General features: G+C 45.4%; 1 protein-coding gene across 3 annotated transcripts in view; it reads right to left on the reverse strand.

Moving 5' to 3' along the window:
- The window catches only part of LOC113431220 (ubiquitin carboxyl-terminal hydrolase 12-like), a 61,363-nt gene that overhangs the window by 20,051 nt on the left and 13,684 nt on the right, over window positions 1–27,628 (reverse strand). For 2 of the 3 annotated variants that reach the window (XM_087971986.1, XM_087971984.1), the window contains exons 2-8: window positions 24,016–24,096; window positions 21,094–21,307; window positions 19,166–19,392; window positions 16,668–16,744; window positions 15,728–15,811; window positions 13,452–13,649; window positions 9,399–9,477 (exon numbers count right to left, since the gene is read on the reverse strand). In XM_087971986.1, coding sequence (XP_087828112.1) covers window positions 9,399–9,477; window positions 13,452–13,649; window positions 15,728–15,811; window positions 16,668–16,744; window positions 19,166–19,392; window positions 21,094–21,307; window positions 24,016–24,096 — 960 coding nt within the window. Of the gene's footprint in view, window positions 1–5,082; window positions 5,226–9,398; window positions 9,478–13,451; window positions 13,650–15,727; window positions 15,812–16,667; window positions 16,745–19,165; window positions 19,393–21,093; window positions 21,308–24,015; window positions 24,097–27,628 lie in introns of those variants that run through there. The other variant, XM_087971985.1, reaches the window with a different exon arrangement.

The following is a 27,628-nucleotide window of genomic DNA, read 5'->3' on the forward strand; positions in this document are numbered from 1 at the left end:
TTTTTATAACATTTTTAGAATATTTTATTAAGATAGATTTGGTATTTTATGATTTGTTATAAAATAAATTAACTAAATTATAGTTATCTCGCTTAAGTATGAATTAGTAAAATTATAGTCAAATGATTGTTTAATAATGATATTAGGATATATAATTGTTGATTGATAATATGAGTTATTATGTAACATAATTATTATGATGACTATGAAATGGATGCACAAAAAGGAGTGGTAAACCAACCGATACACTGTCTGTAAATTTATGAAGAATGATGATGTTTTTATGTTATGTTTTATGTTCTATGTGTTTTTATTTGTTGTTAAAATCAATAAAACTTTTACCAAAAAAAAAAAAAGAATATGTCAAAGTGAGTGAACACTACTACCAATATACTGCAATGAATGGAAACATGGTTTTTAAAATAGTTTTTCAATTGTAGAATTTGTTTAATAAAGTTTTTTTTTTAATTAAAAAAAAAGGAATTAGCACTGATGAAGTTACCTAGTCTGGGTAATGAAGCATCTGCAAAAAAAAAAACCCAACCAAACTCAAAGAGCACCAAAGGACCTCTTGCGTAAGCAATTTCGTTCCAGTTTTTACCTATGGATTAGGGGTGGCATGTTAGCAATCTCCCAATATTTGAGGGGCTCCCACAAAGAAGAGGGGAGTGAAGTTATTTTCCAAAGCACCGGAGGCCAGGAAAAGAAGCGAGGGATGGAAACTAATCAAGGGGAGAAGCAACCTGGAACGAAGGAGAAATTTCTTGACGGTGAGAACAATTAACCAGTGAAGAACCAATTGCCTTCGGAAGTTGTAGTTGCTCCATCACTGGAGGCTTTGAAGGAGAGACTGGACAGCTTCTTGTTTGGAATGGTATGGGGTTTCCTGTTTGAGCAGGGGTTGGACTAGAAGACCTCCAAGGTCCCTTCCAACTCTTGTTATTTTGTTCTATATTTCATTAAAATTCAGCTGACAGTCAAGTCATTGGCCCTGGCTCCCTCCCGAGAAGGTCAGCGCAAGGGAGGGGACGGTGAAGGACTGTTTCAGCGCATGCAGCCTCTTTCCCAACCGGAAAGGCAGGGGGGGAGTGAGTGCTGATTCCCCACTGTCAGCTCTGGACAAACAAATGGACGTTAAGAAGCCAAAGAAAAAGGCCTTTTAAATATAGTGCATTTAACCTACATTAAATATGCAACGAATCAATGAGTTAAAACAACCCACTTGCTCTTTGCTGCTATGAACGAGTCTGCTGCAAATGTAGCCGCCTGTCCTTCTGTCCAAGGGACGGGATGCATTTACCTGGCTCCACACAAAACGAGGCGGAGGGACACGGTGTCAGGATTCCGGCACTTAACCCCCCATTTAAATCCCGAGTCTCGAGCCAAATGTCCCAAAGGTCAAAAGGATTTATTGGGAGTGAACATGTCCGGCACTGCCTGGGTGTAGCCGACTCTGAGGCACATCATTCATGAGAGCCTTGGAGGTGCAGTGGTTAGAGTGCACTACTGCAAGCTACTCCTACTGCAGTTTGGCAGATCGAATCCCACCAGGCTCCAGGTTGACTCAACCTTCCCTCCTTCCTAGGTGGGTAAAATGAGGACCCAGATTGTTGTGGGGCAACAGGCTGACTCTGTAAACTGCTTAGAGAGGGCGGTAAAAGCACTGACAATTGGTATATAAGTAAGTCTAAGTGCTATTGCTACTGCTATTCATTGTCACCCTTGACCCTGGTTTCCCTCCCATCCCTTGGGTGTACCGTAATTCATATCCTCCAATGGGACACATCCATAGCCCGGAGTCACCAATCAGGCTCTCCGGTTAGAATTTTGCACAGCAGAAACTTCGGTCACCTAGTGACTATCTTTGAAAACATTTATGGAATGCAGTTTTGGTTTCCAAGCTGCTGTACTGCTCCCCCCTCCCTTTCTGTTGGCAACTCTAAAAAGACCAGAGAAATATTTTATGAGTTGACACGAGGAGCTAATGTGGCCTGTGCAGGTAATCCTTGACTTATGACCCCAATTGAGCCCAAAGTTTCTGCTGCTAAGCGAGACACTTAATAAGCGAATGTTGCCCCACTTTGTGACCTTTCTTGCCCTAGTTGTTAAGTGAATCACTTGCACTTGTTAAATTAGGAACAGGGCGATGAAGTGAATCTCTGCCTTCCTCCTAGTGACTTTGCTCGCTGGAAGGTCGCAAATGGGGATCACGTGACCGCCATAAATATGAACCATTGGCCAAGCCTCTGGATTTTGATCACCCCTGACCCCAGGGGAGGCTGCAATGGCCGTAAGGGTGAAAAATGGCCATAAGTCCCTTTTTTTCAGTGACACTGTAATTTTGAACGGTCACTAAATGAACCGAAGTCAAGGACTACTACGTAAGGCTACAGAGGGTTGTAATTCACATTCAACATTTTTCATCAGTCTAGAGCAGAGGAGGTTCACAAACTTGGCCACTTCCAGACTTGTGGACTTCAATTCCCAGAATTCTCTGGGAGTTATGCTCTGGGAGCTATGCTGGCTGGAGAATTCTGGGCGTTGAAGTCCACAAGTCTGAAAGTGGCCAAGTTTGGAGACCCCTGGCCTAGCGAGCAAGTTTTGCTAATCCCCATAGTCACGTGATCAAAATCCTAGCAAGGGATTGGTGTTTACGTCTTGGGGGGTAGGGCCACCTGATGGCCATTTGTGACCTTCCCCAGCCAGCAAAACAAAATCAATGGGGGAAGCCTGATTCACTTAACAACTGTGTGATTCACTTAACAAACTGTGGTGATTTGCTTAGCAATCGTAGCAAAAAAAAAAAAAGTTGCAAAATCAGGCATGACTCAAGTAACAACAATTTTGCTTAGTGACGGAAATTCTGGTTCCAGACGTCAACTCATAAAATATTTCTATGGTCTTTTTAGAGTTGCCAACAGAAAGGGAGTGGGGAGCAGTGCAGCAGCTTGCAAACCGAAAGTGCATTCCATAAATAATTTTTCAAAGATAATAAACCAGGTGACCAAAGTTTCTGCCATGCAGAGTTCTAACTGGAGAGCCTGATTGATGACTCTTGGCTATGGATGTGTCCCATTGGAGGATATGAGTTACGATACACCCAGGCGGTGCCGGCATGTCAACTCCCAATAAATCCCTTTTTTAAGTTTTGGAAGTTTGGCTCAAGACTCATGATTTAATTGGGGCTAAGTGCCGGAATCTTGACAGCAGTTGTTGTTAAGTCAAAAAATGTCAGTTACTGTTACAGAAGGGTAGTCACAGGATTTGGTTCAAAAAAAATCTACATGACGGCCATCACAGCCGTCATCTAGATTTTTTTGAACCAAACCCTTTGAATATCCGTCAGATTTTTATGTACACTGCATATAAAAATTGGGAAATCTGCAGGGATTCTGACTGAATGGTGAGAGAAAATAGGATTTATATTCTTGCAGTCATCTGGTCATTAGCATTTTGTCTGAGAGCCGTTGAGGCCACTTGGGGGTTTATCTGTGCCCGTTGGGTCACCTGAATCAGTATTGGTCTAGCAAAGGTTTTGAATGACCTAGTTTGCACATCAGTATTACCAGAAGGGAAGCTTCGTAAAATTAGATTAACAACTCTTAAAGCCTTTTGGGCAATATTTGCAGTGAGCTTTGGCGCTTCGGTCATTCAATATGAGAAAGAGTGAAATCTGCTCTCAAAGTTACTCGCTTTTAATCCAACAGAAACACTGAATCGCTAAGACGTTTTTCCTCCAGACCTGAGAAAACTCTTCACATTCAGCCCTGAAAAAGCAAACTGGCCCTTGTTTTCCTTCCCCAACTCATTCATCCTAGCCATTCAGAGAAATTAATCAGGCTGCCAAATGAACTCGCTGTATACGAGTGAGTTTCGAGGTGGGAGCCAATCTAATATAGCTGCTTCCAATAGAGAAATGCTTAAAATTTATAGGGTTTGTGGTAAAGCTGTAAGGTCCCACCGGGTGGGCAGAGCAACCAGCAACGTGGTGATTTATCTAACTCATTTTATTTAGCTACCCATTTCTAAAAGCAAGAATGCTGCAAACTGCAAACTGCATTGTAAAAAAAAGGTATGTCTTCACCACAAGATGATTAAAGGGCTTGGAGACAAAAACTTATGAAGAACAGTCGCAGGAATGGAGTATGGCCAGTCTAGAGAAGAGGACGACTTGAGTGGGGGGCGGACATGAGAGCTGTATTCCAGCATTTGAGGGGCTGCCATTAACAAGAGGAGGTCAATCTATTCTCCAAAGCCCCAGAAGGCAGACAGAAGAGACAACGGATGGAAAATCATCAAGGAGAGACAGAGGCAACCTGGAATTAAGGAGGAATTTCCTAACAGGACAATCAACCAGTGGACAGAAGTTGTGGGTGCTTCATCACTGGAGGTTTTTAAGAAGAGACTGGACAGCCACTCGTCTGAAATGGTCTAGGGTCTCCTGCTTGAGCAGGGGGTTGGACTAGAAGACCTCCAAGGTCCCTTCCGGCTCTATTTGAATTAACATCAAACTCCGCAGAAGTCTACTTTTGTCTCATCCAAGACAGGATCTCTTGAATTGATTGGTTCAAAGAGGAGACGTTGCATACCTCTGCTCCCACGTGTGGAAAACGTTTATCCCATCTATTGCCATCTATTGGATGATGGGATGTGTGGTAAACACAAAAATACCACCTGCGGTTAGAAACTGTACAGAATGTTTGTCGCTCAGGCTGTAGGATTTTGGCAGCGGTTCATCCTCCAAGCTTGTTGTTTAGCTGCCAGATGTTTCACTGCCAGACTAGGTCACATCTGCAGCAGGACTCCAGTTGGAGTGTTGGGTTCAGTTTTTCTTCCATTTCTATAGGTCCTGTGTGGTGGTGTGGTCAGTTGGTCATGTGGCTGGTGGTTTGTGTGGCGCAAAGTTCAACTGGTGAGGGGGTGGTTGAGTCCGTCGCGGATTGGTCGTTTGGATCAGGGGTTTCCAACCTCGGCCACTTTAAGACTGGTGGACTTCAACTTCAACAAAACTGGCTGAGGAACTCTGGGAGTTGAAGTCCACCAGTCTTAAAGTGGCCGAGGTTGGAGACCCCTCCTTTGGATGATTTCTGGTTTCTGACAGGATCATCTCCTGGTTCTAAGTCTAAGCAGCCAGCCTGGCGAACGAACCGTTGCCGAAAAAAATGCAACGGGCAGGATCTAGAATGCTCCTCTTGGCTTCATCAGATTTCTTGAGCCCAAAGTTTCTGTCATTAAGTGAGACAGTTGTTAAGTGAGTTTCGCCCCATTTTACGGCCTTTCTTGCCACAGCTGCTAAGCAAAACCCCTGAGGTTATTAAGCTAGTAACATGGTTGCTAAGTTTCTCCACTGACTTCGGTTGTCAGAAGGTCACAAAAAGTATCCCACGACTTTGGGACACTGGGACCATCATAAATGTGAGTCAGTGGCCAAGCATCCGAATTTTGGCCACGTGACCGTGATGCTGCAATGGTCATAAGTGTGAAAAATGGTTGCAAGTCCCCTTTTTTAGAGTTTTGCCGTGGTAACTTTGAACCGTCGCTAAATAAACTGTTGTAAGTTGAGGACTACCTCTAATAACCTTATTAGCGCTCTGATGGGCTGCACTGGTCATCACTTGGCTGAATACTGCTGCTCCATTATTAAATAGGGTGCAATGTGTGAGGCGTTTACACAAGAGTTCCACAACTTGGGGATTCTGGGACTTGAAATTCACACATCTTAAAGCTTCTGTCAATCCCCTGTTGGAATCTGATTCCGAGGGGGAGGTTGAACAACTGACAGGGAGTGGGAGTGTGGCTCCGGTGGCTGTGGAAGAAACAGGGGAAGGGCACAGTCCGGCTGGGCATTCAGAGGAAGACCCAGGGCCCAACCCCTCTTCATCCTACGGCATGCAGGGAGGAACGGAGAAGGGAGCAACATGAGTTACGTGGGTTACGGGGGAGGAAAGGGCCCTGATTCCCTTTATTAGCTGCAGCTGGGAAAACAGGATTTAAAAAGGGTGTTTGCGCACAGCTCCTTGCTGGAAGCAAAACGTGCATTATCTTTGTTTGTCGAGTCTTATCTGGGTTCTGGTGTCCTCCCAACTGTGTGTTTCGTTATCTTTTGGAAGTCTGCAATTCCTTATCCTGCCCTGTCTTGTTAATTGCTGCAGTGTGGTTTGTGTTGGTTTTTATTTATAATTTATATGTACTTTGGGGTTGGACTGAATTTCTTCCCTTTAAAAACTTTCTTGGGAGAAAGTTTTTTTCTCCAGCCAATGATAACTGGACATTGGGGGCCAAGTTGGAGGTATTAAAGGGACTTTATCTACTTTTGTGACTGTGTTGCTTTTGTGCCACGCCCCTTTGGGTCCTCACAGCTTTTGGGGCTGAGCAACACGGCTTTACCCCACCCTCCATCATTGATCTGCTCCCTTATTCACGTCTTCAGAATCTCTGAAACTGCCGCCAGTTTGTATGATCCTACATAGCCCGGAACCCTTTTCCTAAATGTTCCCCTCGCACACACGTGCCAGTCATTTCCGGCTCTAGGGGGCGCTGCTCATCTCCGTTTCAAAGCCAAAAAGCCAGCGCTGTCCAAAGACGTCTCCGTGGTCATGTCGCTGGCAGGACTGAATGCCGAAGGCGCACGGAATGCTGTTCCCTTCCCACCAAAGGGGTCCCTATTTTTCTACTTGCATTTTTTACGTGCTTTCGAACTGCTAGGTTGGCAGAAGCTGGGACAAGGAACGGGAGCTCACTCCGTTCTGCGGCGCTAGGTGTTAGGGATAACATTGTTTACCCTAACTGTTTTGGGTAAAGATAATAAAATGATGAATCATGGTTTGTCACATAAAGTGTATGTGACTTTAAGCTAAAGCAGGGGTGGGCAAACTACGGCCCGCGGGACACATCCGGCCCGTTGGTCATTTTAATACGGCCCGCCTCTGAAAAAAAAATATTCCCCTCTGAAAAAAAATTGGGGCCGGCCAAAGAGACCCCGCGCCGCGCGCCAAAAATTGCACACACAACACAGAGCTGGGCAGCTGCTTCCCTGCTAGCGGGGCCAAGGCCACCGCCCGGGGAACGCCCACTGCTTTCCCAAGCCAGGGCTGGGCGGTGGCGTATTGCCCTGCACCGCGTGGCCCCCGCCTGGCAGCGTGCTTCTCAGCTGGTCTCCTCCTCCTCGGCCATACAGAACAAACAGGCAGAGAAGGAGGAGACCAGCCGGCTGGTTGGGGGAAGCTTTCTGCGCCCGAAAGAGGCAGCTACTAATCTCCGGCTTTGCTCCGCTTCTCCAATGGTCCGGCACCACCCTGTTCTTCTTGTGCTGCAAAAGGCGGCTAATGATCTCCGGCTCCGCTCTGCTTCTCCAACATCCGGCGCCACCCTGTTCTGTGTCAGGCCCAGCAAGTCCGAGCAGCCGGCGCACAGAACAGGGCGGTGCCATATGTTGGAGAAGCAGAGCGAGCCGGAGATCATTAGCTGCCTCTTTGGCAGCACAAGAAGCCTCCCCAACTGACCAGCTGCTCTCCTCCTCTCTGTCTGTTTGTTTTGTATGGCCGAGGAGGAAGAGACCAGCCGGCTGGTTGGGGGAAGCTTTCTGCACCGAAAGAGGCAGCTACTAATCTCCGGCTTTGCTCCGCTTCTCCAATGGTCCGGCACCACCCTGTTCTTCTTGTGCTGCAAAAGAGGCGGCTAATGATCTCCGGCTCCGCTCTGCTTTTCCAACATCCGGCGCCACCCTGTTCTGTGTCAGGCCCAGCAAGTCCGAGCAGCCAGCGCACAGAACAGGGCAGCACCGGATGTTGGAGAAGCAGAGTGGAGCCGGAGATCATTAGCCGCCTCTTTCGCAGCACAAGAAGCCTCCCCGAACTGGCCAGGTGCTCTCCTTCTCTGCCTCCTTCTCTGCCTCTCCCCTCTTGCTCCTCACAGTTGCCCTGAGCTGGTGCAGTTCTTTACTTGGGCAGCCAGACACCCGCAGCAGCGCCCGCAGCAGCAACAGGCAGTTCTGCCCGGGCTCTGCTCAGGTGTCCGGCTGGGGCTGTCAGGAGTTGCTACCGCCGGCGCAGCTCCACGCGGCTCCAGTCCCGCATTGCCTTGGGAAGGGAAAGGCAAAACCAGGAGCCGCTGAGCCTGAACCTCCGGTGCCGCTGTTGCTGTTGCAAAGCACCGCCGCGGCTCTTCCTTTTGCCTTTCCCTTCCCGAGGCAACGTGGGACTGGAGCCGCGTGGAGCCGTGCCGGCAGTAGCAACTCCTGACTCAGGGGGCCTCCGAGGGGAGGAAGGAGGAGAAGAAGGGGGAAGGGGGGCGATTCCCAAAAAGTCTTGTGCTGACCCGGCCCGTCTGTCAAATTTTAAAAGTGAATGCGGCCCCCCGAGCCAAAAAGTTTGCCCACCCCTGAGCTAAAGGAATGTAATTAAGGGTGCAGCTGTAAAAGTACTATATAAGCAGCAAGGCACTCTCTGGCTTTTACTGGCTGGCTTATTGAAGACTGCGTTCTTGCTGGATCGGGGAGGAGAAGAAGTGTTGGATTACTTTGAAGATATTTCTCAACGGAGAGAAGATAAGTTTTGGACAGATTTATTATATATGTACTGACACTGGCTATTCGACACGGACTTTGCAATTAGAGTATCATCGACAAGACTTGACTGAATTTGGTATTTGACTAATGGACTGTTTATAATGACTATGCTATAATTCTTAAATGGAATAAACAATATTTTTGATAGCACAAGCGTATCTGTATTTTTACTGCGTGTTAACTAAAAAACTTATCTCACACATTTACCTGTCTTCCTATCTGACTTCGCTGCACGTTCTGTTTAGTTTGTTTTCCTTAACACCCGTTGGGGAATCCAGGCTTAACACTAGGTATTCGAACCACCAAACTGCCGACCTTTCTGATCGACAAGCTCAGCGTCTTAGCCACTGAACTACCGCATCCCCTTTATACATACATATATATATAGAAACATATTCAAGTCTTGATTTCTACCAGATCTTCAAAATCAGAAAATAACTGCTGATTATGGCTCTCTATTCTCATTCCTCTAAATAAATATGCCCTTTTCCTAATTCCAACTGATTTTTGAGATTTTTGGGGGACACCTTGTCCTCCTTGTCTACAAAACCATCTTATTGGGACACTCTTGTCCCGAGCATTTTACAGCTCCTCCTCCAAATCTCAGTAGGGAGAACAGACATCTCAAGTTTTCTGCTGTACAGGACTGTTGTTGCGCTGTGTCTTTTTGATGCCATTTGAAGGCTTGTTAGTATTGATTTATTGGGGTTGGAGCTGTTATTTGCATGATTGATTAGGAAGAGTTCGTATTTAAATTTAGGTACAAAAGCAGACGCTGAAAATAGCCTGGACCCAAAGTTATACAAAGCACTGGGACAAGAGCCCAACCTACCTCTACGATGTCATCATCGAAGAGCAACCAAAAGCCGTGGCTCTTCACAATGGTGATATAATGTCCACGATTTGGACCACTGCAACAAAGCAGAGAGGCAAAGTTAATGCTGGATATGGGCATGCAGACTCCAACTATGGTTGTGATGACCCAGGGCGTGACACAAAAATAACAAAGTCATCAAAGTAGATAATGCTTTTAATGCCTCCAACTTGGCCCCAATGTCCAATTCTCCTCAGCTGGATATCAAATTCTTCCAAAAACAGTCTACCAAGGAAAGACAAGCAGTCCGAATCCAAAGTAAAGATAGAAAGAAAAAAGCCCAACACAAACCACACTGAAGTAATTAACATGACAGGCCAGGATGATAAACTGCAGAATTTCAAAGGGTAACTCATCACCCACAGTTGGGAGGACGCCCAAACCCAGATAAGGCTCAACCAAGATAACATACGCTTTGTTTCCAGCAAGGAGCCGTGTGCAAATGCCCCTCTTATATCCTGTTCTTCCAGCTGCAACTAATGAAAGGGATCAGGGCCCTTTTCTCTCCCATAAGCCACGTTGCTCCCTTATCTGTTCCTCCCTGCATGCCCTAGGATGAAGATGGCCCTGGGTCTTCCTCTGAATGTCCAGCCAGACTGTGCCCTTCCCCTGTTTCCTCCACAGCCACGGGAGCCACACTCCCACTCTCTGTCAGCTGCTCAACCTTCCCCTCAGAATCAGACTCCAACAAGGGCACGACAATGGTTCCCCTACGACTTGTGTCTCCAGAAGCTGCTTTGACATGAGAGGAAGTAACCCCGGAGGACTTCTGATCCCACAATCCCAAGATGGTGTCACCCCTGGGTGGTAAAGCAACGAAAAGAGTACAGGTAATCCTCAACTTATGACCACAATTGAGCCCGAAATGTATGTTGCTAAGGGAGACATTTGTTAAGTGAGTTTTGCCCCACTTTACGACCTTTCTAAGCCACAGTCCCTGAAATCAAGTTAGTAACACAGTTGTGAAGTGAATCTGGATTCCCCATTGACTTTATTTACCGGAAAGTCGCAAAAGGGGTGTTAACTTGCGAAGCATCCCTGACCTGCTCTCGAGTTGCCATAGGCGAGTGGGATGGGAAAGCGAATTGTGCGGCTGCACCCAGGAGCTGGCATCTCAGTCAAAGCAAAGCACATTCCAACTGATACATCAAGGTCGTCTCCATGGAAACCCACAGTGGCCTTTCCAACCCACGAAATTGCTTCGCTGGGGAATGTGACTGAGGACACATCTTGGGAGAGGGAAACAGAGTCAGAGGCAAAGCGCAAATTAACTGAGGTCAGAGTTGGCTCCACCTGGTCGGTGCTGGCATGAAGCTCCTAATAAATAAATGGATTTTTTTTTTGAAGCTTGGCTTGAGCCTCATGATTTAAGTAGCTCTGCTGGCTGGCGAATTCTGGGAGTTGAAGTCCACAAGTCTTAAAGTGGCCAAGTTTGGAGACCTATCATGTGCAAATCCACGACGGATAGAACAGCACCAATTATGGTTCGGTGAGCAAATCGTGGTTACTCAAATCAGGCAGGGTGTGATGTGGGAGTTCAATCTAGGGCTGGGATGGGGCCCTCGAGAGGGAAAGAATGACTCTACACTACACACCTCTTCTCCCCAAACTAATTAGGGAGGTTTATAACTTGCCACCAAGAACAAAGCCAAAATGAATGGATTCAATCAACATTTGGAAAATATGCAGCTTAACCACCCGGGGCTACTGTTATAAAAAAACCCTTAAATCATTTAGCTAAACTGTTCTAATAGCTTCTTTGTTCTAATAATAGCTGGTTTCAATTTTCTTTGTGGTAGATGAAGTTCCCATAAACAAAGCAACATTTAACATCGATTTGTTTAACTGATATACACGTTGAAAAATGCGCACTTCAATTATACACCCAAGGTGGGGGAAAAATGCAAAAGGCTCCTGTGGAGTGAAGGGACCTTTGGCCTCCTCAACATCCTCAAGCCCAATCCTATCCTCCTTCTCTACTAAAGCTATCCCAGGGATGCAGATAAAGACCACATGGGGAAACCTGGTAGAGCAAAGGTATACAGGTAATCCTTGACTTACAACAGTTCGTTTTCTGACCATTTGAAGTTACAAATGGCACTAAACTAAGTGACTTGTGACTGTTTTCATGCGAGATAAATGTTTTGCCGGGGCTGCCGGCATTCCTAATAAAGGAATATTTTGAGTTCACGTCAAGAGGGTTTGCCGTATTTGGAGAGCTGGGTCAGAACACATCCTCATGTGATAAAAAAATCCAGACACTCAGCAACTGACTCATGTTTATGACATGTGCAGCATCCCAAAGGTCATGTGATCCTATTTGGAGACCTTCTGAACAAGCGAAGTCAATGGGAAAGCCAGGTTCACTTAGCAACGGTGTTACCGGTGTAGTGACTGCAGCGATTCTCTTCACAACTTGTGGCAAGAAAGGTCATAAGATGAGTCAAGATTCCCTTAACGGTTGTCTTGTTCAACAACAGAAACCTGGGGCTCAATTGTGGTTGTAAGTCGAGGACTACCTATGCAAAGGCCGGACAGTAAACGAAATGGACGAAAAACGCTGCAGAATGGAATGATTTATTTTTTTTTTTCAGTGCAATGAGGGATCAGGTAAGAGGCCGTGAGATTCAGGGTCAGAGGGGATCTGCTAAGAACAATCAACAGCTGATTGAGAACAACTTTAGCTTAGAACAGGGTCTCCACCTTGGCCACTTTAAGCCTGGCGGACTTCAATTCCCAGAATTCCCCAGCCAGCAAAGCTGGCTGGGGAATTCTGGGAGTTGAAGTCCGCCAGGCTTAAAGTGGCCAAGGTTGGAGACCCCTGGCTTAGAATATTCTCAAGCAGAAGGGGAAAGTTGAGGAGGTGGGGGGAAGAGACGAGAGACAAATCATAACCCTGTCGGGAATTGCATGCAGTCACCGTTGCATCTGGATTCCCCAAATGGGGAGCGCTAACCCAAACCTGTCCTTAGGTTCAAGCTTTGTGGGGAGGGGGTTGTCTCCCTGAAGTTCACCTGCAACTCAGGAAACACCAGGGGTCTGTAACTTACCTGTGACTTGGTGCTCTCTGAGTTGGAGGTTTTCTTGCAGGTGTTTCCACTGCCGACGAGGTTAATATTATCAGTGTTAATCCTCACATTAATTGGACAATGAAACATTTGCAAGGAAGCCAAGCTCGGAGAGCAACATGGACCTCCACACATCTTCCTCCACACTGCAAACCCCACTTCCTACTAGCACTGAGGACGTTACCTAGCTGGGTCATGAAAAGTCTGCAAGAAAACCACCAAGTTCAGAGAAGACCAAGGACCCTGCAGCTGTTCTCCTTCTCGTTTTCTCCTCCTCTCCTTCTCCTCCACACTGCAAACCCCACTTCCTACTAGCACTGAGGACGTTACCTAGCTGGGTCATGAAAAGTCTGCAAGAAAACCACCAAGTTCAGAGAAGACCAAGGACCCTGCAGCTGTTCTCCTTCTCGTTTCTCCTCCTCTCTCTCTTGCATCTCTTAATATTTGTAGCTTGGGTGTGACAGGAGGGGTCCTTGGTGCTCTCTGAGCCTGCTTGTTTCATGACCCTAACTAGGTAACATCCTCAGTGCTAGATTCGCTGTCCAGTTACATGACTGGGCTGTTTACTGATGGCTCCAGTTGGGTCAGGAAACATCTGCAAGAAAACCACCAAGTTCAGAGAAGACCAAGGACCCTGCAGCTGTTCTCCTTCTCGTTTTCTCCTCCTCTCCTCTTTGCATCTCTTAATATTTGTAGCTTGGGTGTGACAGGAGGGGTCCTTGGTGCTCTCTGAGCCTGCTTGTTTCATGACCCTAACTAGGTAACATCCTCAGTGCTAGATTCGCTGTCCAGTTACATGACTGGGCTGTTTACTGATGGCTCCAGTTGGGTCAGGAAACATCTGCAAGAAAACCACCAAGCTCAGGCAGCAACGAGGACCCCAGAGCAAATCTTCTCTTTGATTAGTAACACCCATGATTTTTGGGGGGGGGGGGTTATTTACCTGCCGCAGTGCACCACCACAGCCACGAGATCATACATCCGGTCTGGGTTTGTAGCATCTCCTGATGTGTTGAAGAGCCGAAGCTCTAGAGGAAAGACCACGCGGTAGGAAAGCTTGGTGTATCGGTGTAGCTGGTCCATGTACTTGAACCTTTTCAAGTGCAGAGCGAGAATCATGGGCAGCTTTTTCACTCGCATCCTGGATCAGCAACGCAGGATCGAAGGAGAAAAGGAGAAAACAAAAGCAGTTCTTAACAAAACCATGCTCAATTCCACCGAGAGTGTTGATGAAGGTTGGAAAAAAATACCCCCCCGTGAATAAAATACCGGTAGTCCTCCACTTACAAACAGAACTGAGCCCAAAAATTCTGTTAAGTGAGACATGTGTTAAAAGTGAATTTTGCCCCGTTTTGCGACCTTTCTTGCCTCTGTTGTTAAGTGAATCACTACAGTTCATAAGTCAGCAACCCGGTTGCTAAGCAAACCTGGCTTCCCCATTGACTTCGCTTATCAGAAGGTCGCCAAATGGGGTCACATGACCTTTGGGACACTGCGACCGTCTTAAGTATGAACCAATTGCTAAGTATCTGAATTTTGATCACATGATCAAAAGTCACAAAGGTGGTAAGTGTGAAAAATGATCATAAGTCACTTTTTTTCAGTGCCGTTGTAACTTTGAACTGTCACTAAATGAACTGTTGTAAATCGAGGACTACCTATTTTTGACACAGACACACACACACACACAAGACAGGCAAGATTTGAAGCAGATTTCCTGGATCACGTGGCAAAGGGATGAGTTGAGCGCTAAGCAAGAGCTGAATGCAAGGCAGCTATTAATTCTGACTCAAATCGACAAAGAAATCAGAAAAAAAATGCATTTATTTATTAACTAGATTTTTACAATCCTGCCTTTATTATTTTTTATAAACAGCTCAAGGTATCAAGCATACGTAATGCTCCTTCCTCCTCCTATTTTCCCCACAACAACAACCCTGTGAGGTGGGTTGGGGCTGATTGAGAGGGGCTGGCTACAATCACCCAGCCGGCAAGGCGGGGTGAGAAGGATTGGGCCAAACTAACCCAGCCGAGTTTTATGTGCTAAGGTGGAACTAGAACTCACAGTCTCCCGATTTCTAGTTTGGTGTCTAACTACTAGATCAAACTAGGGGGCCTCTTGTTCCCCCTCCCCCCCTTCTTCATCAAGAAACGTCGAAGTTTGGAGCCAACAAGAGTCAAATTCTACCAGAAATACCACCTGGTCCTGTTGTACAGAATTTATGACCCTCCTCTGTTTGTCTCTTTATCTGGTGGGATTAATTTCACGGTTTGACCCCCTGAAATTTGCACGTTTATTCAGGCTCCAAGAACAGGCGGATGTCACTGCTCTGAAAAGCTCCTCGGCCCACTATAGCCCCAGAATTACTGAAGCCCCCCCTGGAAGGAGAAATCAACCTTTGAACTACAGTAAGGATTGCAGATGAGTTGCTTCAGGAAAAGAGCAAGGAAAAAAAATTAGAATTATGGTCATGAGTGATACTAATGTTATCTTTACGTCTGCAGAGTTAATCGTGCAAAATAAAAAAAAATGAACAGAATTATGAGGAGCAGGAGCAGGGAAAATTATTTAGCTACCTTTTCCTTCTCCTGTGGAAACTCATTTGGCCGTTCTTCACATTTTGAGATTAGGCCAGATGCTTTTGAACACACTTCAATAAACTATAACAAATGTCTCATTTTCTCTCTATATATTTTTATTACAAAAGATACAACAAGAATGTATGAGTTGGGTGGTTATAAGGAAGGAAGGAAGGAAGGAAGGAAGGAAGGAAGGAAGGAAGGAAGGAAGGAAGGAAGGAAGGAAGGAAGGAAGGAAGGAAGGAAGGAAGGAAGGAAAAAGAAAGAACATAAACTGCAAGGTAAGAAAAAAGCTGAAGAAAAGTAACAGAAAGAAAAAAATACAAAGGAGTGGCTTCTAAAATTCTTCACAACAGTTATAAATAAAATATTTCAGCCTTTCTCCAAAGTTCCATCATATTACTCCTGTTTCTATAATCTGTCTTGTCATCGAAACCACAAACCACAAGTTCATTAGAAATGCGTCTTTCATAAACGACAGAAAGATCCTTTTCAACTATAAAGTGGGGGAGTTGATTAGAGCCCACTACTTCTTTCTCAGCACAGTCTACCTGCCAGGCAGGTCTGTTGTAAACGTATCAAGAAGCGAAGCCCTTGGTGGCCCCCAGGTACGGAATAAAAACTGCATCTTAGCCTCACCTCTTCTGCGCTTCCTGTTTACTGCGGCACTGTTCACAGTAGTACTTGTACTCGCTGCACAGCGTCTCGGTGTTACTGAACCCTCTGCAAAGGGGAACAGGTTGGAACAGAAGTTATAATCATCAGGTTTCCCAGCACTGAACAGATTTTCTCTGGGCCATCTGTACAGAGCTGCCCCACAGGACAAAAATGCCTGTGTTTGCAGTGGGAAATGCAAATGTCACCCAGCACCACAAAACGGACAGTAATGGTTGAAGCTCATCCTTATTCTATTTTTTCCTCCGTCTCCTTTAGGCCCCATCCCCAAATGACTCAGAGAAGCCACTTCTGAGGGCTTTATTGGACTGGGGCCCTTTTTGTGGCTGACATCAGTTCCGATCAAGTAATTGCTGCTGCTAATTTATTGTGTGTATCACATCAGCCAACTGGATCTACAATGGCACAGTAATGCAGGGATTTGCATTCGTATGGTGGCCAAAGCAAGCAAATAATTCTCCCGGAAACTCTGTTAGAAGCCTTATAAAAAGGCAGAATGCGCACAGTTAAATAAAAATAAATAACCCTCGAGGAAGCTATTTCATGTATAAGTGTTGGCTTCGGTGTCCTGAGGTTGAATAGAGCATGGGTTTCCAACTTTAGCCACTTTAAGACTTGTGGACTTCAACTCCAAATTCCTCAGCCAACTTTGGCCACTTTAAGACTTGTGGACTTCAACTCCCAGAATTCCTCAGCCAACCTTGGCCACTTTAAGACTTGTGGACTTCAACTCCCAGAATTCCTCAGCCAACCTTGGCCACTTTAAGACTTGTGGACTTCAACTCCCAGAATTCTGGGAGTTGAAGTCCACAAGTCTTAAAGTGGCCAAGGTTGGAGACCCCTAAACTAGAGTTTCCTTCTGTTTTATCTGGCTGCCTTTTCTGTTTTTGTTGAAACGTTGTACCTCAGGCAATGTGTGATTGATGTATTTTGTTCCACGTCAACCGACAGGTCCAGAAAATCTTCATCTTTGCTGCTCACCTTGAAGAGGTTAAAAAGAAAAAAAGGCAGATTTTACAACTTTAAGAAATAGAATGAAGGATGTACAACTGTGCAGCATCTCATTCCTAGCATTGTTCTCTGCTAAACCGATCTCAATGAAAGGCCCTGAGCCAGTCACATTCCCAACATTTACTGCTAGGAATGTGGGTTTCAGGCGTGCCTTCATCACAGGCAGCCCTGGACCACAATTTCTGTTGCTAAGCGAGATAGTTATTAAGTGAATTTTGTCCCAATTTACACAAGTCTTGGGGTTGCCAAGTTTGGAGACCTCTGGTTTAGCAGAACAAACAGCAGAACATTTTGGATGGACTCAGTGTAGACATGTGCAAAGCAGGTAGTCCTCAACTTACAACAGTTCAAAGTTACAACGGCACTGGAAAAAGTGACTTGTGACCATTTTTCAGACTTATGTCCATTGCAGCTTCCCCATGGTCACGTGATTTACATTCAGATGCTTGACAGGTGACCCACATTTACGATGGTTGCAGTGTCCCAGGATCATACGAGCATCATTTGCCACATCATCTGACAAGCCAAGGGGGAAGCGAGGTTCCCTTAACAAACCGGGTTATTAATTTAATAACAACTGCAATGATTCGCTTAATGTGGCAAGGAAAGTCATCAAATGGGGCAAAACTCACTTAACAAATTTCTCCCTTCGCAACGTAAATTTTGGACTCAATTGTGGTCCTAAGTTGAGGACTACCTGCACTTCAAATCCACAGATGAAAAAGTTCTTCGGAGGAGGGATGGTGTCATGCCCCTGTCGGAATCTGACTGGGAGGGGGAAGCTGAGCAGCTGACAGGGAATGGGAGTGTGGCCCGGTTGGCTGTGGATGAAACTGGGGAAGGGTAAAGTCTGACTGGGCAGAGCAGGGGAGAGGTAGAGCAAGGGAGAGGGAATTCAGTAGAAGATCCAGACCCACCCCCTCTTTATCCTAGGGCATGCAGGGAGGAAGGGAGCAACGAGGGTTGTGTGGCTTACCGGGGAGGAAAGGGCCCTGATTCCCTTCATTAGCCACAGCTGGGAAGACAGTTGATAAGGAAGGCAGGCTGCGTGCGGCAGCTGCCGGGAGCAAACGTGACTTTATCCTGTGTTGTCATGGCTTATCTGTGTTCCTGGCATCTTCCCATCCATGTGAATTTTGCTGTGCCTTCAAGTCTGAAATTCCTTTTCCTGCCTTGTCAAGTTAATTACTTCAGCTTGGTTTGGATTTTTGGTTACAGTTTGTATGTACCTTGTTTTGGACTGAATTTTCTACAGTTAAAGGCTGTTCCAGGGAGAATTTTTCTCCAGCCAGAAGGTAACCTGGACATTGGGGGCAAAGTTGGAGATAATAAAGGGACTCTTACTTCTTATCTGACTGTGTTGCCTTTGTGCCGCGCCCCTTTGGGTCATCACAGATGGGCACACTGTGAGCGCTTCCTTTACTCAACTGACCATGCAAGACCAGGACACTTGGTTTCTTTCAGAAGATGCAAACCAGTCTTGTGGCCACCCCAAAGCTTCAGACCCAGGTCCAAAGTACTGATGTGCTCAAATCGGGACCTTTAGACCGAAGAATGTAACAGGGCAACTACTTCAAGGAGACAAGAACTACCCTAATCAAGGAACCACCAAGGAGAAAACTGCACCACCTCTCGTCATTGGCAGGGCAAGCTACTGCATAGAAAGAGAGAGCAAACCCCAAACTGCCTGGCCCTGATGACGTTTCCTACTTGGGCAATGAAACATTAGCAAGTTTATTAATTTTGGAAAGGAGCTAATATCCCTTCAGAAGATTTAGTCATACAAAAAGTATTAGAATGCACGGAAATGGATAAGCTCACATTGGAAATGAAAGACAAAGAGGATTCCGAATATTACGCAATATGGGATAAATGGTATGAGTGGCTAAAAAATAGATATAAGGCCTAGGAAGAATGGATTATTGTAAATAAAGCAACAGAAGCAAACAGCCAAGCTCAGAGAGTCTCAAAGAGGCCAGAACAAGAACTGAGATAAGAGTGGGGCAAAGTTATGAACTTCACACCCTCCTACAAGCTTCTTGAAAGCAGACCAAGCCAGTTGTGGCAGAAAACATTGTGAGTGCTGAAGTCCACACATCTTTGTTACCAAAACCGAGAAACGTTTTTCTAGCTCAAGGGTCTCCAAATTTGGCATCTTGTGGACTTCCAGTCCCCAAATTCTGAGACTAGAAGTCCACAAGTCTTAAAGTTGCTAAACTTAGAGGCCCCTCTTCTAGCTAAATGCAGGTTTAGCAACCAGAAGGAGATGACAGTTCATCTGTTTATATACGGACAGTAAGAAGATGGGGGGGGGGGGGGGAAACACAGGCAACCATCTTGGGAAAGAGCACCGTTAAGTGGGAATTTCAGAGAAAGTAAAGAGCCACCTACAGCTTCACAGTTTAAACAGCGAGTTTCGTTTGTTAGTGTTCCCTGGAAGATTTCATGGACCCACGTAAGCTCGGTCTTCTCCCCTTCATCACTCTCAATGCTTCCATTCTGGAGTTTTCCATTCTGTTTTTCCTGCTTCTTTTCTTCTTGCAGCAAGTCCGCAATTGTGTTCAACAGATAGTTCAGGAATTCGTGTGCGTCCTGCTGCATATAGTTGTCAAACAGCTCTGGTAGCAAGAAGGCACACAACAACAACAAAAAGAGCAGAGGAATTAAGATATTAGACTGCCGGCGTAGTATGGTTGAAATCATTACAGAATTTCAGATACCAGGACAGAAAGCAACAGGGTATGCTTTTATTAAAACTGAGCAAAAGTGCGTAGTAAAAATAGGTTTTTAAAAAGGAGATGGGAACATATTTGCAACATGAATATAATACCACTCTGAGGCAAATGATCACATCACTCTGGGACAATTAGAAGGACATGCCAGTTGCCAAGCACGCTATTTCTGATCATGTGACCCTGGGGATGCTCCAACGGTTGTAAGGATCGTAAGTCAGTTTTTTTTCAGCGCCGTTGTAACTTTGAACGGTCACTAAAATGAATGGCTGTAGTTAAGGGCAAAGGACAACACAATGATGGGCAGAGTTACAAAGCGATTACCACGAGAGTCTGATTTACTTGCTAACTAGTTCTCAATGTTGGCCTAGTCAGTTAAAGGATATTCTTCTTTTTATTATTTTATTATTATTTAATTTTTCACTTTTATTCTTATGCAGTCCGATCTAAGCATAGTACACACAATTGTCTGCTAAAACTTCTTGCCTGTCAACCACTTCTTCAGCCTCAATCGCAATAACACCCGGGCAAATAACCGATACAAAGTCAAGGTAAACCACTACAAACTCGACTGCAGAAAATAGGACTTCAGCCACAGAGGGGTCAACGCCTGGAACGCCCTGCCCGGCTCTTGTTGTTACAGCCTCAACCCCTCGCAGCTTCAACCTCAAACTGCCTACCGTGGACCTCACCGCATTCCTAAGAGGTCCTTAAAGGGGGCGTGCATAAGTGCACCGGCGTGCCTACCGTCCCTGTCTCACTGTCCCCATTTATCTGTATTTACTCCCTTTGTTCTTGTTTACATTCATACCTACACTTGTTATCTTGTACATGTTTGACAAACAAACAAATTCTTTAATCAGACGTTGAACCTGGATGCCCTCTATCACCTGTGTTTGTAGAGGAGGGGATTTGGATATGGGTCAATATGGTGATTGGCTGTTTGCAAGTAGCTTGATTCTTAAATTAACAGGATTTCTTTTTTAAAGGCTAAGTGGGGCAGGAAGCTTAATGGAGAGGTGTGTCCGTGCATCATGCTGATTACCCCAGTACAGGTGGTCCTCCACTTATGACCATAACTGAGCCCAAAATTTCTGTTGCTGAGCGAGACAGTTCAGTGAGTTTTGCCCCATTTTGTGACCTTTCTTGCCCCAGTTGTTAAGTGGATCACTGGTTAAGTTAGTAACCCGGTTGTTAAGTGGATCTGGCTCTTCCCCATTGACTTTTGATTGTCAGAAGGTCGCAAAAGGGGATCAAGTGACCCCCCTGGGACATTGCAGCCATCGTAAGTATCAGTTGCCTGAAGGGCCTGGAGTTTGATCAGGTGACTTTGGGGGGGGGCTGCCATGGTCGTAAGCGTGGAAAACAGTCGTCCGACACAGGTTTAGTGACAACGGTCGCCAAACCAACAGCTGTGAGTCGAGGATTGCCTGCAGGAGGGGGCTTCCTCTGTCCCCACAAACCCCCCGTTCCGAGCCAGGTGCTTCTGAGGGCCCTCCGAGCCCAACGGCTCCCAGTCCACCCAAACCGGCCCCTCGTGAGCTCTCAGGCCTCCTCCGTCTCCCAGGAAGCGAGAGGCTCCCTTACCGTTTTCTTTCCTCAGCCGGGAAATGAACTTCTTGGGGGGGATGACCCCCACTTTCTTCTTCTGGGTGGCAATGCTGTTGAAGAGGTCCGACAAGCAGGTCAGGAGGGTCTCCTTTTTGCGGGCCTGGACTTTGTAGGCCAACACTTTTTCCCGAAATGGACGACAGAAGTAAAGGGCCTGCAGGACGGAGTTACAGTAGCAGGTGTTTCCAAACTGGGAGGAGGGAAAAAGGAAAGTCACTAAGGGGGTCCTGTCTGTGTGCCACGGCAACTGCAGGCGAAAGAGAACTAAGGAAACCAAGAGTATAGCAGCACAGGGGTTTCCAACCTTGGCAGCTTTAAGACTTAGAATCGAATAGAAAATAGGAACAGAACAGAACAGAACAGAATAGAATAGGAATATGGAATATGGAATATGGAATATGGAATAAGAGTAGAGTAGAGTAGAGTAGAGTAGAGTAGAGTAGAGTAGAGTAGAGTAGAGTAGAGTAGAATCGAATTGAATTCTTTATTGGCCAAGTATGATTGGACACACAAGGAATTTGTCTGGTGCAGAAGCTTTCAGTGTACATAAAAAGAAAAAAAAATACATTCGTCATGAATCAAAAGACACCACACTTACTGATAGTCATAGGTTACTAAATAAGCAATCAAATCATACTAGGAAACAAAACAATATAAATCGTAGAGATACCAGCAACAAGGTTATAGTCATAAGAGGGAGGAGGAGATAGGTAATAGGCAGGATGAGAAGAATAAGAGTAATACAGTCTTAGTAAATAGTTTGACAGAGTTATGGGAATTAATTCTTTAGCAGAGCGATGGCATTCGGAGGAAAACTGTCCTTGTGTCTAGTTACAGACAATTTGTAAACAATTTAAGACTTATGGATGTTAATTCCCAAAATTCTGGGAGGTGACGTCCACAAGTCTTAAAATCGTCAAGGTTGGACCCGCCTAGTAGAGTATCTCCTGCTCAAGCAGGGAATTGGACCAGGCGGCCTCCAAGATGCCTTCTAACTTTAGCTGGCAAGGAAGATGATTAGGGGGAGGCTGGCAAAATAAGCATAAAAGATGAAGGTGTTGCACACAATATTCTCCCAAAAAAGACATTTGAGGGAAAGACCATCTTTTTTGAGGGTTCAAGAGCCGCAGGGAGCATGAGAAGTTCCAAAGGCATTCCCTCTGCAACCGCCGCCTTGGGGTTGCAAGCCTTGTAGGCTGGTCTGGGGGGGCTTTGTCAGGACTTCCTCAACCATGAACTGTCCCACAGCTGCCCTTCACCACAAGAGGCATGAAGTATTTTCTTGATTGACCCTCAGTGAAGGGAGCTGACCCCGACTTTTAAAAAGCTCTGCAATGCCACTTGGCCCACCCTCCCACTCGTTTCACAAGCCGGCAATGTTAATTAATTATGGAGGGGAACCGTGTCCTGTTGCTCGTCACTGCAGAGCAGGGGTCTCCAACCTTGGCCACTTTTAAGACTTTGCCGGCTGAGGAACTCTGGGAGTTGAAGTCCGCAAGTCTTAAAGTAGCCAAGGTTGGACCCCTCTGCTCCAGAGGAATCTGTTGCTATGCTGTGACAACTGTCAGGGATGGGTAGGTGGTGCTCCGGGCGAGGGCGCTGTTTGTGACCAGAGCGAGGTTTATGCACGGAGCCCGGCAGCAGCCAGAACTCTGATGGGATGCCAAGGAGAGTTAGAGGAGGTTCTTTCCGGAGTCAGCTCAGATCAAGAATATTTAGAGAAGGGACCAGCACTTTTAGGAGAAAAATGCCCAAGGGATGAGTTAAGACAGTGTCTACATACTTCCTGTTTACAAAGCTGAAAGCAGATGTTTGCATCTGTCACATTTGAAAGTTGCTTCATTTCAGAGAAAGAAAAGAGAATCTGAAGGGATGATCACCCCTGGGAGAAATCATTTGACATTCAGAGTACATCCTCCTCCTCTTCCTCCTCCTCCTCCTCCCTGCAACAGCTCCCTCCATCCACATCAAGACTCTCAGGATAAATAAAACTAATATTTGCCTATTGAAAACAATGTATTGGGAGCTGTGTGTTATTCAACCCCAGGCTGTGGAAAGCTTTGAGAGGGTGCTTTGGTTCAAGTAATCTTCCATCCAATCACCCCTGAAGCAGAAGTGTGAACCTCTTGCCTCAAAGCAGCAAACTGAGTCAAGTTGAAAGGCCTTTGATTGTAGCTTTACCGGGGTCATTGTAGAGCCTTCTGCAATTTTGCTTCCATGCAGGGAGAAGTGCCATGGACTTTTGACCTGACCGATGTGTTTCGGCATCTCAGGACTTCTGTGCCTATTACGATTCCCTCCATGCTGTTTCTGAACCTCCCTCTTGGCTGTGTCCCATGGAATTCTCCTCTCCTGGGATGCTCCCATCAACACATCCAGGAGTTTGATTCAGCTTTCAGATACAAGCTCAAAGCTGACCATTCCTGGGTCAAGCCTAAGGTTTACTTTCATAGGACTAGGGCAGGTTTAAGCTCTCACAACGAGCAAACACTTGCAAACTCTGGGGCCCAAAGGTTTGTAGTTTTTGTTTTTAAAAGGGGGGGGCTGCAGGGTAGGAAGGTAGCTTTTTCTGGGCCAGCCCCCCCCCCTTCTCTGTGCTCTCGGGTTTGTATCTCAGGCTGGCTGGAAACACGCTTCTGCTGCTGCTTCCTAACAAATCGGACCAATTCAGAAACTTCCTCAAGCAAACAAATGGCCAATGTTTTAACTCTTGCTTTTACTTCACTTTGTAAAGGTCGATTTGTATTAAGCAGACTTTCCAAGGCTCGGGATACAAACTGGCTCCTGGAGTAGTCAACTCAAGGGGGTACTCCGGGGTGTTCGGTTCCGAATCCAGGGATGACAAAAGACAACACAACGATCAGACAACTCCCCAAGAAGCACAAAAGAGCCACTTACATTCACCAAGCCGAAGTAATGTTCATTTATAGGAAATTGATCCGGACCAATTTCTTTCTCCAAAGCCGAGGCATTGGCGCCCTGGAAGACAAGACAGAGGAAAGACAAAGACACGTGAAATGGGCATAGGTAGTCCTCAACTTATAAGGGTTCATTTAGTGACCGTTCAAAGCTACAACAGCACGTTGCAGCATCCCCACGGTCACGTGATCAAAATTCAGACGCTTGGCAACTGGTTCCTATTTATGACGGTTCCAGTATCCTGGGGTCACGTGATTGCGACCTTCTGACAAGCAAAGTCAATGGAGGAGGCCAGTTTCACTTAACAACCATGTTACCAACTTAAATAACTGCAGTGATTCACTTAACAACACAGGGCACTGCTCGTATTTACACTGATGGGTCTCCAAATGTAAATTTTGGGGAAAGAAAAGACTACAACCTGTGAAGGGAGAATTCCACCACCAGCAGATAAGACACTAGACCAAACTCTAATAATCTGCTATTATCCAGCATTCTTACAGCAATCTTCCATGTAGTAAATGGTTCGTCTGCAACTTATCAAAATGTTGAAAGGCTCCCGCTACTCCCTAAAGCACATTTATTATAAAGAGCAGGTGCAGTCTGTATTTTAATACTAACTATACTGGTCTATTAAGCAGCAGCAGCAGCAGCAGCAAAAGTGAAGTCAACACAGCAAACGTTTTCCATCACACAACTTGATCAAGAACTAAAAGGCCTGATTGATTTAGTCATTTGGGGAAGGAAGGGCAGAATCTCCCTCAACTCTTCCTGCCATTCTCAGTTATGTTTTGTTTGGTGCATTGTTTTGACCACAAGTTAACACAAGGAAAATAAAAAATAAAAATGCTGCTTATGTTAGTATATAAACAAAGCTTGAAACACAAAATGAAAGGTCCTTAGAAAATCAACAAAACAGTCCTCCATTGACGTATATCTCAGATTTCCTACTGCTATGCCACATCTCCCTTTAAATTTCCTAGTATTGCTTCAATTTTTTTTTAAAAATTGATTTGTCCAAGAGCCAAACTGCAAAGGGAGATGAGAGAACGAGAGGTAGTAAAATTAAAGAGTAAAATAAAAGTAGTATAGAGGGAATATTCTTCGCTGTTAACGATAAGAGCATCTGCAATTCCTAATTTCATAGGAAACACTTTGAAACAGGCCTTTAATAAAGCAGAATCCATTTCTTGCCATTAAACTTGCAGGTCCAAAAGCTCCCCTTTCAAAACTATGAATGAACTGAAAAGATGCAGCATGAAACCCTTTCAGCTTGACAACAAACAAAACCTGCTAAATGGAAATATCCTGGAGAACATTTTGCAACTGGGTTTTTGCAAGGACTGCAAATGCATTGCTCTCTTTAGAAACCCATTTCACCTCTTATACCGGGGGTCTCCGAAGACTTGTGCAATCATCGCTTTAAAAAAAAGAAATAAATTGCTTTCAAAATGCCATCGATAACATCTCTACCTCCGCAAAGGAGAGCTCCCCGATTCAGAAAGTGCCCAAAGAATTAAAACTGATGTTAAAACACAACACACGAAACAGAAACTTAGCAAGGATCTTTGGGAATGTTCCCTTGGGCTGGAGGTGGTGTCCCTGTGCTTGACTGGGGACACTTCAGAATACAGCTGGAGTTTTCCATGGTGGTGTTTCTCAACCTCAGAAGGGAGCCCTCCCACACCTTGAGAAGTTGGTATACCAGGGAGTGGAAGCATTTTTAAATACAGAAAAGATTGTGTCCTAGGACAGGGTCTCACCTTGGCCCTTGAAGCCTGGCAGACTTGACTCCCAGGAGTCGAAGTCCGCCAGGCTTCAAGGGCCCAAGGTTGGAGACCCTGTCCTAGGGTATGGAGGAGTGCAAGCCCCTTTTTCTAACTTCAGGTCAATAGTACACTCTGAGGTGTCATTTTAGAGCAGGGTTCCACAAACTTGGCAACTTTAAGACTTGTGGACTTCTGGGAGTTGAAGCCCACAAGTCTTCAAGTTGCCAAGTTTTGGAGACCTCTGCTTTAGAGCAACTGGGGCCCAAGGTATATAGTAGCCAACGGTGAAGTAGAATTGTTAAGACAGGGAAGCAGATCAATAGATACAAAAACTGAGGTGCGTGAACTTCAATTGTGTCCCCTCCTTTATTTATGCTTCCTTCAACGAAACAAGTTTCTTTCCTTCCAATTCGGAAGAAAAAGGCTGCTGAAAAGAAAAAGAGACACTTATAAAGTATTCTATTGAACGGCTGCCGAGGAGCCACCTGGCAAGAGCAAGAGCCCTTTGACTTCTAAACAGCTTCATAGGGCTTTCCAGCCCTCTCTAAGCAGTTTGCAGAGTCAGCACATTGTCCCCAACAATCTGGGTCCTCGTTTTATTGACCTCGGAAGGCTGAGTCAACCTGGAGCCCATCAGGATTGAACTCCTGACAGTGAGCAGAGTCAGCCTGCAATGCTGCATTCTAACCATGGCGCCACATGGCTCTCAATGCTGTGTTAGCATGAAGTCCCATTTGGCAGAAGTGTCCCCTGAACGTTTGATGCAAATTCTACAGTGGCAAAGAATTGCTTATAGTAACATGAGAAACATAATGACCGGGATGCAAATAAATATTTACCTGAAGGAAAACTAGCTATTTTACCACAATAATTTACCTCTCCTATTTTGTCTTAGATCTGCCAACGTGTCCAGTCTCCTCTGCCAGAATTAGCAGTCTCCAAACGCTGGGAAGCCTTGGCAGTTAGTCAACATTTGTCCTCCTGGTAACCCCAATTCTTTCTTCCAGTTGAGCTAATTTCCTGAGCCTCCTTCCTTCCTTACCCTTGAGACAAACAACTACTTTCTCCTGCTTCCCGATGACCATCCCTCATCCCTTTTGGAAGAACCTCAACTACGGTCCCTTGGTGCCACGAGAACACAAAACTTCAGAACAGCCCAAGACTACAAGCCTGTTAATAAAACAAACAGCAATGCTAAACCTCCAGCCATGGAAGAATGTGTGATACCAGCTTATTTGACTATATTTGTGTTGACGGTCCAAAGGAGTGGATTTAAGACAGATACTTCATATGGATCATCAGAAAAGTCTAAACTGGAACCTTCTTTGACAAGCCAGTAGGATCTTTTTATGGGTAAACAACTCAATTAAATTGGGCAGATATGTTCTCTCATTTCTTACTCCAATATTTTATTACAATATTGTAATACAACTCGCTACTTAAAGCCTGTTTTTATATTTGATTTGTGGAAAACATATTGTATTCCTCCATCTTGTATAGCCTGTTTGTTGCAACTGTTCTTTTATTGAGCAATGAAATGCATCCATGGACAAATAAGAACAGATTTATTGCCTCACAGGGTTTCCCAGTAAAGATGCTTAAGACACATCATCTATTTGCATGCCAGTTTGGGATTGTACAAGCCTTGATTTTGAATCTTCTTTCCCCAAAATACCATTCTAGGTGTTGCACATAAAGCTTAATGTACTTTGATGCACTAAAGTTCCATTTTAACGCCTGAAACATTTTTGTAAAAATAATCCTGGAGAACATTTTTAAAACATGTTGATTAAAAGAGCAGAACAGAATAAATGGAGGAGTTA

The sequence above is a fragment of the Notechis scutatus genome, chromosome 10 (assembly GCF_049901735.1).
Source record: "Notechis scutatus isolate UNSWTSFEM ecotype Mainland chromosome 10, rNotScu1.2, whole genome shotgun sequence".
In the NCBI taxonomy this organism is placed as follows: Eukaryota; Metazoa; Chordata; class Lepidosauria; order Squamata; family Elapidae; genus Notechis; species Notechis scutatus.